The sequence below is a fragment of the Zea mays genome, chromosome 10 (assembly GCF_902167145.1).
Source record: "Zea mays cultivar B73 chromosome 10, Zm-B73-REFERENCE-NAM-5.0, whole genome shotgun sequence".
NCBI lineage: Eukaryota > Viridiplantae > Streptophyta > Magnoliopsida > Poales > Poaceae > Zea > Zea mays.
This window is the reverse complement of record NC_050105.1, coordinates 109,973,615-109,986,374: the sequence shown is the minus strand read 5'-3', so window position 1 is coordinate 109,986,374 and position 12,760 is coordinate 109,973,615. Positions and strand designations below refer to the sequence as shown.

General features: G+C 53.4%; 1 protein-coding gene and 1 long non-coding RNA gene across 2 annotated transcripts; one reads left to right on the top strand and one right to left on the bottom strand.

Annotated features, from left to right (window-relative positions):
- Positions 1-1,474: 1,474 nt before the first annotated feature.
- On the top strand, positions 1,475-2,836 carry LOC118473575 (glycine-rich cell wall structural protein-like; the record flags this gene model as incomplete). Its single annotated transcript, XM_035963456.1, has 1 exon — positions 1,475-2,836. A coding segment is annotated over one exon (1,362 nt), but the record flags the coding sequence as incomplete, so codon positions are not given.
- Positions 2,837-9,855: 7,019 nt separating this feature from the next.
- LOC103641567 (uncharacterized) lies at positions 9,856-11,371 on the bottom strand. The gene is made up of 5 exons (XR_002265876.3): positions 11,152-11,371; positions 10,777-11,047; positions 10,602-10,686; positions 10,233-10,499; positions 9,856-10,140 (listed from the first exon to the last, which is right to left on the bottom strand). It is a non-coding gene; the product is annotated as an uncharacterized lncRNA (long non-coding RNA).
- Between the last annotated feature and the right edge of the window lie 1,389 nt (positions 11,372-12,760).

Sequence of the window (12,760 nt, the reverse complement as noted above, 5' to 3'; positions counted from 1 at the left end):
ATTTACCTTGGTTAGAAAGAAACGAGGGAAGGTTTCGCAGGGGTTGAGGCTTATGCTCGAGGGGCACTACGGGTAAACGAATGACTAGACGTCACGCGCTCTAGTTCCAGTTGGTCCTAACAAAAGGATTAGCTACATGCACTAATGTAAACACGATCACTTTTAGTAGATTAACATTGAATATGATAGACGATTGACTATACAAATTAACTATCGTAACCAATTTCCAAATTGAGACTCCTACCTTATTAATATAAACAACGTGATTAGCGCATATAGGAGACGGGGGGGGGGGGGGGGGGGTAGACGGGGCGTCTGGGGGTAGACGGGGCACGACGAGTCGTGCCAAGGCACGCGCACTACGCGGGCACGCGCGCGAGGCCGCCTGCACACGCCACGAACTAACCGTGCGCTAGCCGAGCTCAAAGCCGCGCGCCATAGGCACGCTGGGCCGAACTCAAGGCTACGCCGGGGCCAACACGACGCGAGCAAGGCACGGCGGGGTGGGCGGGCAAGCACGCCGGGGCAAGCGAGCGCGAGCGAGCGAGGACGCGGCCGGATGAGGCCGAGCGCGGGGACGGGCGGCCGAGCCGGGGCACGGGGGCGGTTGAGCTCGCCGGGAGGCGGGCGGCCGAGCCGGGGGCGGGCGCGCGCGGGGCGGCTCGCCGGAGCGGGCGCGGGGGCGGGGCCGAGCGGGGCCGGGCGAGGGCGGCTCGCCGGAGGGCGGCGAGGCGGGGCCGGCGCGGGTGCGGGGCTCGCCGGAGGCGAGGCGGCCGAGGGCGGCCAAGCCGGGGGGCGGGGCCGAGGGGCGCGGCCGAGCGCGGGCGGGGCGGGGGCTCGCCGGAGCGGCCGAGCGCGGGCTCGCCGGAGGCGAGGTGGGGCGGCGCGGGGCAGCCGAGCCGGGGGCGGCCGGGGTCGGGGACGAGCGCGGCCGGGCGCGGGAGGCCGGGGCGCGGGGCGGGGCGGGGCGCCCGGGGCAGCCGAGCCGGGGGCGGCCGGGGTCGGGGCGGGCGCGGCCGGGCGCGGGGCTCGCCGGAGCGGGGCCGGCCGGGGTCGGGGACGGGCGCGCCCATGGCGCGGGGGAGAGGGCGCCGGAGGGAGGGGAGGAGAGGGGGGGGGGGGGGGGGGGGGGGGGGGGGGGGGGGGGGGGGGGGGGGGGGGGGGGGGGGGGGGGGGGGGGGGGGGGGGGGGGGGGGGGGGGGGGGGGGGGGGGGGGGGGGGGGGGGGGGGGGGGGGGGGGGGGGGGGGGGGGGGGGGGGGGGGGGGGGGGGGGGGGGGGGGGGGGGGGGGGGGGGGGGGGGGGGGGGGGGGGGGGGGGGGGGGGGGGGGGGGGGGGGGGGGGGGGGGGGGGGGGGGGGGGGGGGGGGGGGGGGGGGGGGGGGGGGGGGGGGGGGGGGGGGGGGGGGGGGGGGGGGGGGGGGGGGGGGGGGGGGGGGGGGGGGGGGGGGGGGGGGGGGGGGGGGGGGGGGGGGGGGGGGGGGGGGGGGGGGGGGGGGGGGGGGGGGGGGGGGGGGGGGGGGGGGGGGGGGGGGGGGGGGGGGGGGGGGGGGGGGGGGGGGGGGGGGGGGGGGGGGGGGGGGGGGGGGGGGGGGGGGGGGGGGGGGGGGGGGGGGGGGGGGGGGGGGGGGGGGGGGGGGGGGGGGGGGGGGGGGGGGGGGGGGGGGGGGGGGGGGGGGGGGGGGGGGGGGGGGGGGGGGGGGGGGGGGGGGGGGGGGGGGGGGGGGGGGGGGGGGGGGGGGGGGGGGGGGGGGGGGGGGGGGGGGGGGGGGGGGGGGGGGGGGGGGGGGGGGGGGGGGGGGGGGGGGGGGGGGGGGGGGGGGGGGGGGGGGGGGGGGGGGGGGGGGGGGGGGGGGGGGGGGGGGGGGGGGGGGGGGGGGGGGGGGGGGGGGGGGGGGGGGGGGGGGGGGGGGGGGGGGGGGGGGGGGGGGGGGGGGGGGGGGGGGGGGGGGGGGGGGGGGGGGGGGGGGGGGGGGGGGGGGGGGGGGGGGGGGGGGGGGGGGGGGGGGGGGGGGGGGGGGGGGGGGGGGGGGGGGGGGGGGGGGGGGGGGGGGGGGGGGGGGGGGGGGGGGGGGGGGGGGGGGGGGGGGGGGGGGGGGGGGGGGGGGGGGGGGGGGGGGGGGGGGGGGGGGGGGGGGGGGGGGGGGGGGGGGGGGGGGGGGGGGGGGTGGGGGGGGGGGGGGGGGGGGGGGGGGGGGGGGGGGGGGGGGGGGGGGGGGGGGGGGGGGGGGGGGGGGGGGGGGGGGGGGGGGGGGTGGGGAGGGGGGGGGGGGGGGGGGGGGGGGGGGGGGGGGGGGGGGGGGGGGGGGGGGGGGGGGGGGGGGGGGGGGGGGGGGGGGGGGGGGGGGGGGGGGGGGGGGGGGGGGGGGGGGGGGGGGGGGGGTGGGGGGGGGGGGGGGGGGGGGGGGGGGGGGGGGGGGGGGGGGGGGGGGGGGGGGGGGGGGTGGGGGGGGGGGGGGGGGGGGGGGGGGGGGGGGGGGGGGGGGGGGGGGGGGGGGGGGGGGGGGGGGGGGGGGGGGGGGGGGGGGGGGGGGGGGGGGGGGGGGTGGGGGGTGGGGGGGGGGGTGGGGGGGGGGGGGGGGGGGGGGGGGGGGGGGGGGGGGGGGGGGGGGGGGGGGGGGGGGGGGGGGGGGGGGGGGGGGTGGGGGGGGGGGGGGGGGGGGGGGGGGGGGGGGGGGGGGGGGGGGGGGGGGGGGGGGGGGGGGGGGGGGGGGGGGGGGGGGGGGGGGGGGGGGGGGGGGGGGGGGGGGGGGGGGGGGGGGGGGGGGGGGGGGGGGGGGGGGGGGGGGGGGGGGGGGGGGGGGGGGGGGGGGGGGGGGGGGGGGGGGGGGGGGGGGGGGGGGGGGGGGGGGGGGGGGGGGGGGGGGGGGGGGGGGGGGGGGGGGGGGGGGGGGGGGGGGGGGGGGGGGGGGGGGGGGGGGGGGGGGGGGGGGGGGGGGGGGGGGGGGGGGGGGGGGGGGGGGGGGGGGGAGGGGGCGGGGGGGGGGGGGGGGGGGGGGGGGGGGGGGGGGGGGGGGGGGGGGGGGGGGGGGGGGGGGGGGGGGGGGGGGGGGGGGGGGGGGGGGGGGGGGGGGGGGGGGGGGGGGGGGGGGGGGGGGGGGGGGGGGGGGGGGGGGGGGGGGGGGGGGGGGGGGGGGGGGGGGGGGGGGGGGGGGGGGGGGGGGGGGGGGGGGGGGGGGGGGGTGGGGGGGGGGGGGGGGGGGGGGGGGGGGGGGGGGGGGGGGGGGGGGGGGGGGGGGGGGGGGGGGGGGGGGGGGGGGGGGGGGGGGGGGGGGTGGGGGGGGGGGGGGGGGGGGGGGGGGGGGGGGGGGGGGGGGGGGGGGGGGGGGGGGGGGGGGGGGGGGGGGGGGGGGGGGGGGGGGGGGGGGGGGGGGGGGGGGGGGGGGGGGGGGGGGGGGGGGGGGGGGGGGGGGGGGGGGGGGGGGGGGGGGGGGGGGGGGGGGGGGGGGGGGGGGGGGGGGGGGGGGGGGGGGGGGGGGGGGGGGGGGGGGGGGGGGGGGGGGGGGGGGGGGGGGGGGGGGGGGGGGAGGAGGGAGGAGAGGGGGGTCTCACCGGAGGGGAGAACGGCGGCGGCTGCGCGGGGGAGCGGCGGCGGCGCGGGGGCAAGGGGCGGCGGCGGCTAGGGTTAGGGTTAGGGTGAGGGAGGGAGAGAGAGAGAGAGATGACGGGCGGGGCCCGCGGAGGAATTTTTGGAAAAAGAAAAAAAAGGGGGGGGCGGCTGGGCCGGCTGGGCCCAAAGTGGGGGGGGGGGGAGGGGGGCGCGCGGTTGGGCCGGCGCGGGGCCCACGCGGGGGGGAGAGGGGAGGGGGCGGCTGGGCCGCCAGCTGGGCCGGCCGAAGGGGGGGGCTGGGCCGAAATGGGAAAGGGAGGGAGGGAGAGAAAAAGAAAAGGGTTTTCTTTTTCTGAAATCTAATTTTCTTTGGATGAATGCTTTTACATTTTTAAACAATCAAAAGTATGCATGGTTCGGCATGGTGCATCACACGAAATAAAGTGTTTTAAGGTTTTGCTTTACACGAGGTCTACAGCCAAAACCCGCTGCGACTTTGGAAAAGATCAAGGCTTAGCGAGAAGAAAAGGGAAAAAGGAAAGAGTAACGCCTGAATTTGGTGAGGGAAAAGAAGAAAAAAAATTCTACCACCAAATTCAGGGCGTTACACTAGGTCGTTCTGCAACCGCAAGGTTTATTAATTAGTGTTGCTAAAAACATATTTAACAAAGGATTATATAAGAATCACAAAGAAATAACTAACCTGTATCATCATTGTTTGCATCACTTCTCCTATGTTGATCGCGGTACGCGTCTACTTCGTCCATGGAAACATTGGACTTAGGAATATTGGCATGCCATCCAAGTTCACCTTTAGGGAAGAACAACGGATATGATAGTGCATCATAGCATCCATGATATGAACGAATGCCGTGGCTTGACCTATCCTTCCCATGCAGCATAACACTATTACTGAATTGACCTCGACGTTCACTCCCCTCAATCCAAACTGCAGCGACCTCCGAAGTGATGGGTACATTATATAACTTCTGGTTCAATGTTTGGTCAAGGTTCAAGGCGATATGGTAGTCTTCAATGTTATCAACGTGCCCCATACTCCTAAGGTGCTCAGAGTATGGGTTTCCCTTAAGTATTTCAACCAAATGTTTAATAACCGCCTTGTCTTTCTCAAGTTGCTCTTGACGACATTTACGATATCTATGCTTGAGACTGGGATCATCATCATAGAAGTAAAGTTCAAGGTGTTTATGTTCCGCCCCAACTTCCCTACCGAACGACCTTAAGTTGTGGTACATCATGCCATGTGCACGGAACGTGTAGATACCACAATCCATGTTTGTAGTCATACTATCAAGGCAACAATACAGAGAAGTGAATGAGAAATGGCTGTTAAAAAATCGAATGTTATCACGGAAGTGCCTCGCATCAGCATCTACACACTCCCACAACCTCCTAAGCTGGGACGGTGTCTCGAATGGAGCTAGATCAATCTGTCCATTACGACAACAAAATCCAGGTGGTTCATATTGAAACTTCTTCGCTTTACAGTAGTTACAGTCAGCAACAGCGTTTAGCAAATGTGTTTCTTTAGGTATGTTACTATACACCTTGTCATACGGATCAGGTACGTCAGGGGTTACAGCAAAGGCATCTTGGGTATCATCAATATTGATATCCTCACCGGATTCACCATCTAAATTTGTTTTTAAAGAGCAACAGGTAAGATGTATAGCTTTAGAAACTTTAAAATCATATATCCAATACTATTAAAAACATTACGCAAGAACCTTGATAAGCGAACATGTATCCCTCTTCTTCGTCATCATCAGCTTCAAAAAGTATATCCTCGTCATGATTATCTATAAATAGCACACATTCATCGTCATATATTCATTCACATGGTTTTAACCACTAAGAATAATTAGGGAACTAATGGTGGAATTGAGTTTGGAATTACCATTGGTGGTGACATTTAGGATTGTCTGGTGTTGCATCCCAACATCTGCTCCTTCAGTCATTTTGTCAGTCTTTGTAGTAGTGACTGGACATGGACCGGTACATTCTATTGATGGAAAGTTGTGTTAAGTTAGCTGGCCACTATAATTGATGTGTTAGATGAATTAAAGATGGATTAGTAATAACCATTGTTATCAATCTCAGAAGCAGTCAGATGATCAATTTCATTGTTCTCATTGGTATCCATTTCACGATCCCTAGTTGCAATAGCAAAGTTTCCTCCAACTGTAGATTGAAATTTCTGGTTTTGACGAGATACCAGGTTCTGTTTTTCACCAGACGATACATGACGCTTATGTCGTTTTCGTCTAGGAGACTGTGTTATTTTGTCTTCCTCAACATCCTCAGGCTGCGACGGAGCAGGAACAAAAGGTATTGCGCTCAACTCAGAGATGACCATGTCCTTGGAGCAAGACAGAGACCCATGAGGCGCTTGAGAATCCGCTGGACTCCACTGAAGCTCCGGGGTAAACTTTGGGTTCTCAATGGCAATTGAGTCCTAGTTTAGCATTCCTCGTTGTCTTATTCTATAGTCTTTCCTTGCCTTCTTATTACATGATTCCCTATTACGCAATGCCCTTTGTTCCGTTGTTTGAGTTGCAAATCGAGTTCTTTCGCGGATTCTCTTACGTTCCCTTGCATCTAAAACTTCTGAACTTGGATTGGAAGCATGTTGATGACACGTTAGACCCGATGTGCCTTAAAGTTGAAAGTATAAAAGGTCTTAGGGGCTTATATATATATATACCAACTAATGGTGCCCAATACCTAGAGTGTTATAACACGGTATAGGCAAAGAACATAACAGAGAAACATAATTACCTAGAGTGCTATCACACGGTATAGTATAAAACTTCTTCTAATCTAAAATCTAAACTTAGAATATAAAATAATTTCAACCAGCACCTGACAAATGTATGGAATTTATGTCCTCAATATTGGTGCTTTGATGAGAGTTATTCTTGTTTATAGGGATATTGCAATCTACAAAACAACCAAACAACTCATAAGAAAAGTAACAACGTTACTCTTAAAATAACTGATGCACATGAATAGTTAATATACCTTCTGAATACTCATGCTGCATAAGGTTTTCTTTTTTACGTGACTCACGACGCTTCTTCAATTCATTTTTTTTTCAACACTCATCGCGGCATATCGTGCTCTTTCTCTTTCCCTCTTACATTGACTTGCATCAACACATTCTCCTAAACCATCAAATTTATTCAATTTTAAACATTGTTGAAATGTCAAATAAGCCATTTTATTAGTAGATATACCTTCAACAGTGTTGCTAGACAATTCTCTTAATGGATAATGAACATCATTATTTTGAAACGGGTCCATTTACGTCTTCCAATCAGTCAGAAAACCTGTATACAAAGGATGAGTAATCTTATCAGACTTCAACAGAGGATAATATAAGTTCAATTTCTAGTCGAATAGCAATGATTTGTAGAGTTAGGGAAAGTCCTATCGAGCTAAATGGAAGTCAATTGAAATTCATCTCTAAAATTGTTGCTTTATTGTAAGTATATAGCTGGAGCTGCGGATCCAAATCGATGCACGGCGGACAACAACAGAGCAGGGCTGAAAAGTCGACAGAGGATGAGTGGCTAGATCACCAGAATAGAGGCACAGATTGACAAAAAAATCGGCTGCTACAGTACACTCGATCGCACAGTTCTTCAGCGAGGAGGAAACGAGCTAATCGATTGAAAGTAGTGTTCTGTAGTCTATACTACTATTTGTGTTCACCGTTTTTCTACAAGATTTGTTTTGTTTCAGTCGTTGCCCCTTCAGGACGACAGCTAGAAAATGTATCTAAAACACATCGTTGGCAGCGGTTTGGCCGTCGCATTACGCGCTGCTCTCCGCTCCGCCGGACCGATGATCTGCCAGATACCTTATTACTGGCTACACATATTTGAATCCTTTCAAAGTTCTTTAGATTATATGATCCTTGAGTAATTTGGATAAAAGAAAATAAGTACTGACTGCTGTTTAATAAGTCAGCATAGCCCTTTTCCATTCCTATGAGGAGTCTTGTATCATCTTATATTTTTAAGATTATACTTTAACTGCACTGATTATACTTTAAGACTGTTATTTCAATCTGTGCAGGAGAAAATGCTGAACTTGGACTGCCAGAAACAAGCCTTGCTATTATACTTGGGTATGGAAATATATAACCTACACAAGCCACCCTATGTTTTTCTTTTTTAGTTTTATATACGAATTTTTTAAGAAAATGTCAAGATGCTCTGGAACAAAATAGCCTGAAAAACAGAAATACATAGGGAGTCCCCAGACTGGTGCAATTTTCATCTTCAATTGTGACGTGATAAATCTAGCTGTAACTGGACGTGATTTCACAGAACATAATCTGACGTGGCTAGCAAAAGTTTGAAACAAAGACTCAAGCATAAGGAACTTGTAGAAGTAAGCATCTACATCAACTTTAATTACCTTTCAAATAGTCGATTTAATTTGTTGATGCTGAAAAGGTAAAACCAGCAAGCAGGACTTTACATGATGTGTTTACTTTTCTAGAATCAAAATTGACATTGGTTTTCTTTGTCATGATAGAACTTTCCCACTGCATGCTTTCACTATGGTAATTGTACATGCATTTTTTGATGTACTTAAATTAAAAGGTACACAAAACCTAACCAAAACTACCAGAGTAATCTGCTTCCGTCTGCTGCACTATAAAGAGCTGGAGGTACACAACGCCTTCCTAGGATCATAGGGAGGTCCAGAGCAAAGGAACTGATATTCAATGGCCACAGATGTGGTGCAGCTGAAGCTGTAACAATGGGTAATGCTAGCCTTGTTAGTTGTTACCTGTTTTTACCTACTTAATACTTACAGCAACAAATCATAAATGTGTGTTTGTGTTTCAGGCTTAGCAAACTACTGTGTTCCAGCAGGAGAGGCTTACCAGAAGGCTCTTGACATTGCCTTTGAGATAACTCAGAAGGTAAGGATCATTATTAATAAGCTATCCCTAATGGCATTAACTAATAAAGGGTCAGCTCTGCCCACTATGCAACATCCCCCAGGACGGAAGGTAGCCCACATATAGTTTCCATAACACAAGTGTGGATGAAGCACAACGAGGAGATTTTTTAACTGAGCATAGCAATTGCAAGGATCATAGGCGTGCTGTGCTTACTTTTTCTTTGAATTGCAGACATTCTTTTTGTTGGCTGCCTGCACTTACCTGAACACATTTGCATTGTAGTGTTTTGTTATTGGAATCGTGTTATAGTTTGTGTTACGTACTGCTATGTAACAATGATTTGTTTTTTCTGTTCATGGTACCATTGACTTCAGATTTGAATCTCGTCTGTATATGTATGCAGTGCCATTTTAATTGAGTTTCATGGATTTTGTCTTCATTATCTTATGTTTGTGATGCAACCCTGCTTCCTTTGCAGGAGGCGTACTCTCATCTTCCCAAAATCTCTAGCAAGGAAACACATCCAAAGATAGCACAAGTTCTGCTGGAACGACAAAAATATGATATGACACTTCTTGTGCTAAAGTGCACAGGGCATGGAAGCTTCTCTGCTACAGAAAACTTTAAAAAAAGATGGCATTTCATTTCTTAGTGAGGCAGTGACTGTGGTTCGTGTCAGAATTGAATGTCGCCTCCTAACAGAAACGTTTATGTATCATAGAAGCTACTGCTCTAAGGTGAAAGAGCAACACTCAGCAAATATGACACATGCTGAGGATGCATTAAAAAACTCTTGGGTTTATCATGTTGAGATGATGGTGACCGAATTTTGTGCTATCTGCATTAAAAGGAATTTAGTTGATAAAATGATGGATCTGCCCTGGGATTCGGAGGAGGAGAAACATCTTCACAAGTCCCTCTTTGACTCTGCTCAAGAAATGCCCATGAAACCAAATGGTAGTCTGCTTGTTGTCTACTACCTTCGGGTAAATATTCTGATTCTCATTTTTTGTATTTAAATAAAACCATATTAAGAAGCACTATGGAAATTGCAGATGACTAAAACTTTAGGGTATACTGTTATGATGAAATTGTCAGGCTCATTTGTGTCATTTCTCATCTATATACTGAGTTGTTGCATCTGTTTTATTAAATGCATGTCTTTCATACATTAAAATTACAAATATGACAGTTGTATACCTGTATATAATACAAGTATACTACGATAACTTATATACAAATATAACACATATTTTGTATATAAGTTATCGTAGTATACTTGTATTATATATTCCCGTTGCAACACACAGACTCTCTTTTTGCACAGTAGAACACACCACCGCAAAGGGAGTAGTTGGTAAGAACATTGGTAACAAAAACACGGTGATGAACATCTTTATTCGCTCACAGATAAGTCACATAGTTTTGTACAAAGCTATCACCATTAAGACTGGACACATGACCAATACAAATAGAGACCAAATCATTGTTACTAAGTGTTCTACTACATATAATTAATAAAGTATATCTACTATAATAAGCTAAAACACGTCTCAATCTGGTATCATAGTTGTCAATTGTGCTTGTCTGTTCTCCAGAAAATTGTTGATGGCACGACTCCTTGGATTTTGAATCAACGAGTGTCGAATGACTGCAATTTAGAACATGATTTGTAAAAACATGATTATTTTAAATCATCATAATTTTAAATGTTTTTAACAATATATTGAAAAAAGCACTCACTCTGCAGCCGGCTTGTAGTGTGATGATCTGGGTTAAAATGAATGGTGCTATAGTCTGAAGTTTCCAAACATCCTATTGTTATTTATAGTATAGAATTAATAATAAACATGAAAATTGAATATATGTTGAAAGATGCTAGGTATATATTTATTGTTACGACGCATCATTGTTGCAATAATTATATTCTTGTCAACTTTAGCTAATGCCCATCGTAGAGCATTTCTCTGCAGGAGATCGGTCCATACCCCCATGACAATTAGATTCCACCTATAAAACACATAATAATTGTTTGATTAAAACCTAACAAATGTTTAATGTTTTAAAAAGAATGTAACTGTGAATTAATGTGTAACTATGAATTAATATGACCTGGAATCCATTAGTACAGCCTCTCTGTATGGCCTTCCACCGATATACTTTAATGGCTCCAAATGAACAACTATGCCAATAATGTCTGAGCCATTCACATGTGATTAGTTACCTTTGAATAATTTGCAAACTTAAGATGTTAAGTTATATACCATATAGAGGGAAGGGTGATTACCTACGAACGTCTTATGCGGTTGTTGGTAAACATCATGAAATGGCATAAGATATTTTGGAAATGGAGGAAATTGAATTGGTTTAGTGAATGGCTCCACAATAGTATGTGTTATCAATCCCAACTCTAGCCCATGCGCAATATTCCGAAATTGAACCTCCGCCCAGTTTAGACAGAATGCCACTTTATACAATGTATATGTGTATCCTTGTTTGAGTAAGACGTCGAACCGTTCGACATTATTGCCGTTTGAAATTGCTTCGATTTTGGCTCCCTAGATATTTTTTTGAGAATACATGTCGTATAAGTCAAAAAAAGTCTATGATATAATAACATGATTATATTGACTCTATTGTAAAGCTTGATGAAGTGACTCACAGTGATGTCCTGTAGGATGAAGTGTTGACTATTACGATGCCTAGGAAACTTAACAACTACCCTCGCAAAGACACTCTTTACTTGTGGTAAGTTATTGAAACCTTGAATATCGTCAAATAGCACGAAACTACATAAAACACGAACTTTATCTTAGATTCTTCATTAATATATAGATAGATAGATGTGACAAGTGAACCATGTACTTACGGAGGAAAGGGACGCAAGTCTGCAACTATCCTATTTTGGTTAAGTGTAACTGATGTCATTGATCCTATAGGATCGATCATGACATCATTGCAAAGATACAAAATATCATGAAAAGGATTAGATGAGATAACAGAAAAACAATAGTAGTGTAACACATGTAAGATTTTTATTGTAAAAATTGCACATGTCGTATGTTGATTTAACTTGACCGTTATTTATGTTTTGCAGTTAAACTACATTGTTTTTTGTTATCATACAAATTAGAACGGCATTGGACTACAAGAATTTAGCAAAATGCTGAAGAGCATTGTTACATATATAAGATATTGTAGTAATGCTACTCTGCACTGACTTTTGAAATGTTAGTTATGACCACCTAGTAAACTATTTGTGAAGTATACTTCAGTTGCCCATGTAGAAAGACACACGTACTATGTGTCTACGTGGTCCGAATATCCGACCCAGGCATGAACGGTCGGTTACACCGGCCAATCCTCCTCTCGAGCCTGGACGCAGCACGGCCTCAGAGCACGGCGCGCCGGCGCGGGACGACGGCATGACGCCGCCGTCCATCTTCCACCACCCTTGACGACATTGATGAGTTTTTTAGAAGTAGGGAATATGTTGAGGATGAGATGGAGGACAGCAAGAGTCCTAAGGGTGAGTTCTGACTTCTGGAGTTGTATTTTTACATACATAAGAATTGCTTCATTGACTACATTTTTGTTAGGATAGTGACTACATTTTTGTTTTGGAGATTTACCCCACCTGAACAGTGAGACTGTGCGAGCCAAGGGCAGCCATTACAGGATTTTTGTGTTTAGAGTTTACAACAAACTGGAGTAGTTTAAACCTATATAATTCTAATATCGGAAGTCCAAACTCACTAAATCTACCAATGGCACTGCAATAGATGACAGTTCATGAGCGTATGTCAAACAAAATGCCGATGTTATGAGCGCCATCAGCAGTGGTGCAAAGTAAAATGTGTACTTTTACTCCTATCACCACATTCTATTGTATCACCCAACTGGCTTTGACCAAATCACAACAATTGATGCTCAAACAGATATTAACAATAACTGGGTGCACATTTACTGCCTTGGTAAACTTGTTAGTCATGTTAGCCTGTTCGCTGCGGCTTTAATCCACCGGCTTGTTTTTGTTGCTACTTAAAGATGACTGATTGTTGCACAATGTTGCTTTTTATGAAAGAATGCACTGATTGCTGTTTGGCCAATTGGTTGAAATAACAAATTAGTTTAGAGCAACTTTGTTCTTCACCTTGCATCATTCTTATATTTATTTTTATTATGCATAGTGACATTTTCTGTTATACTTTAGGCCGTCAGAAGTTGTTCTCAAATGAGGAGAAGATTCTTCTGAACAAGCGAGTGCCTGA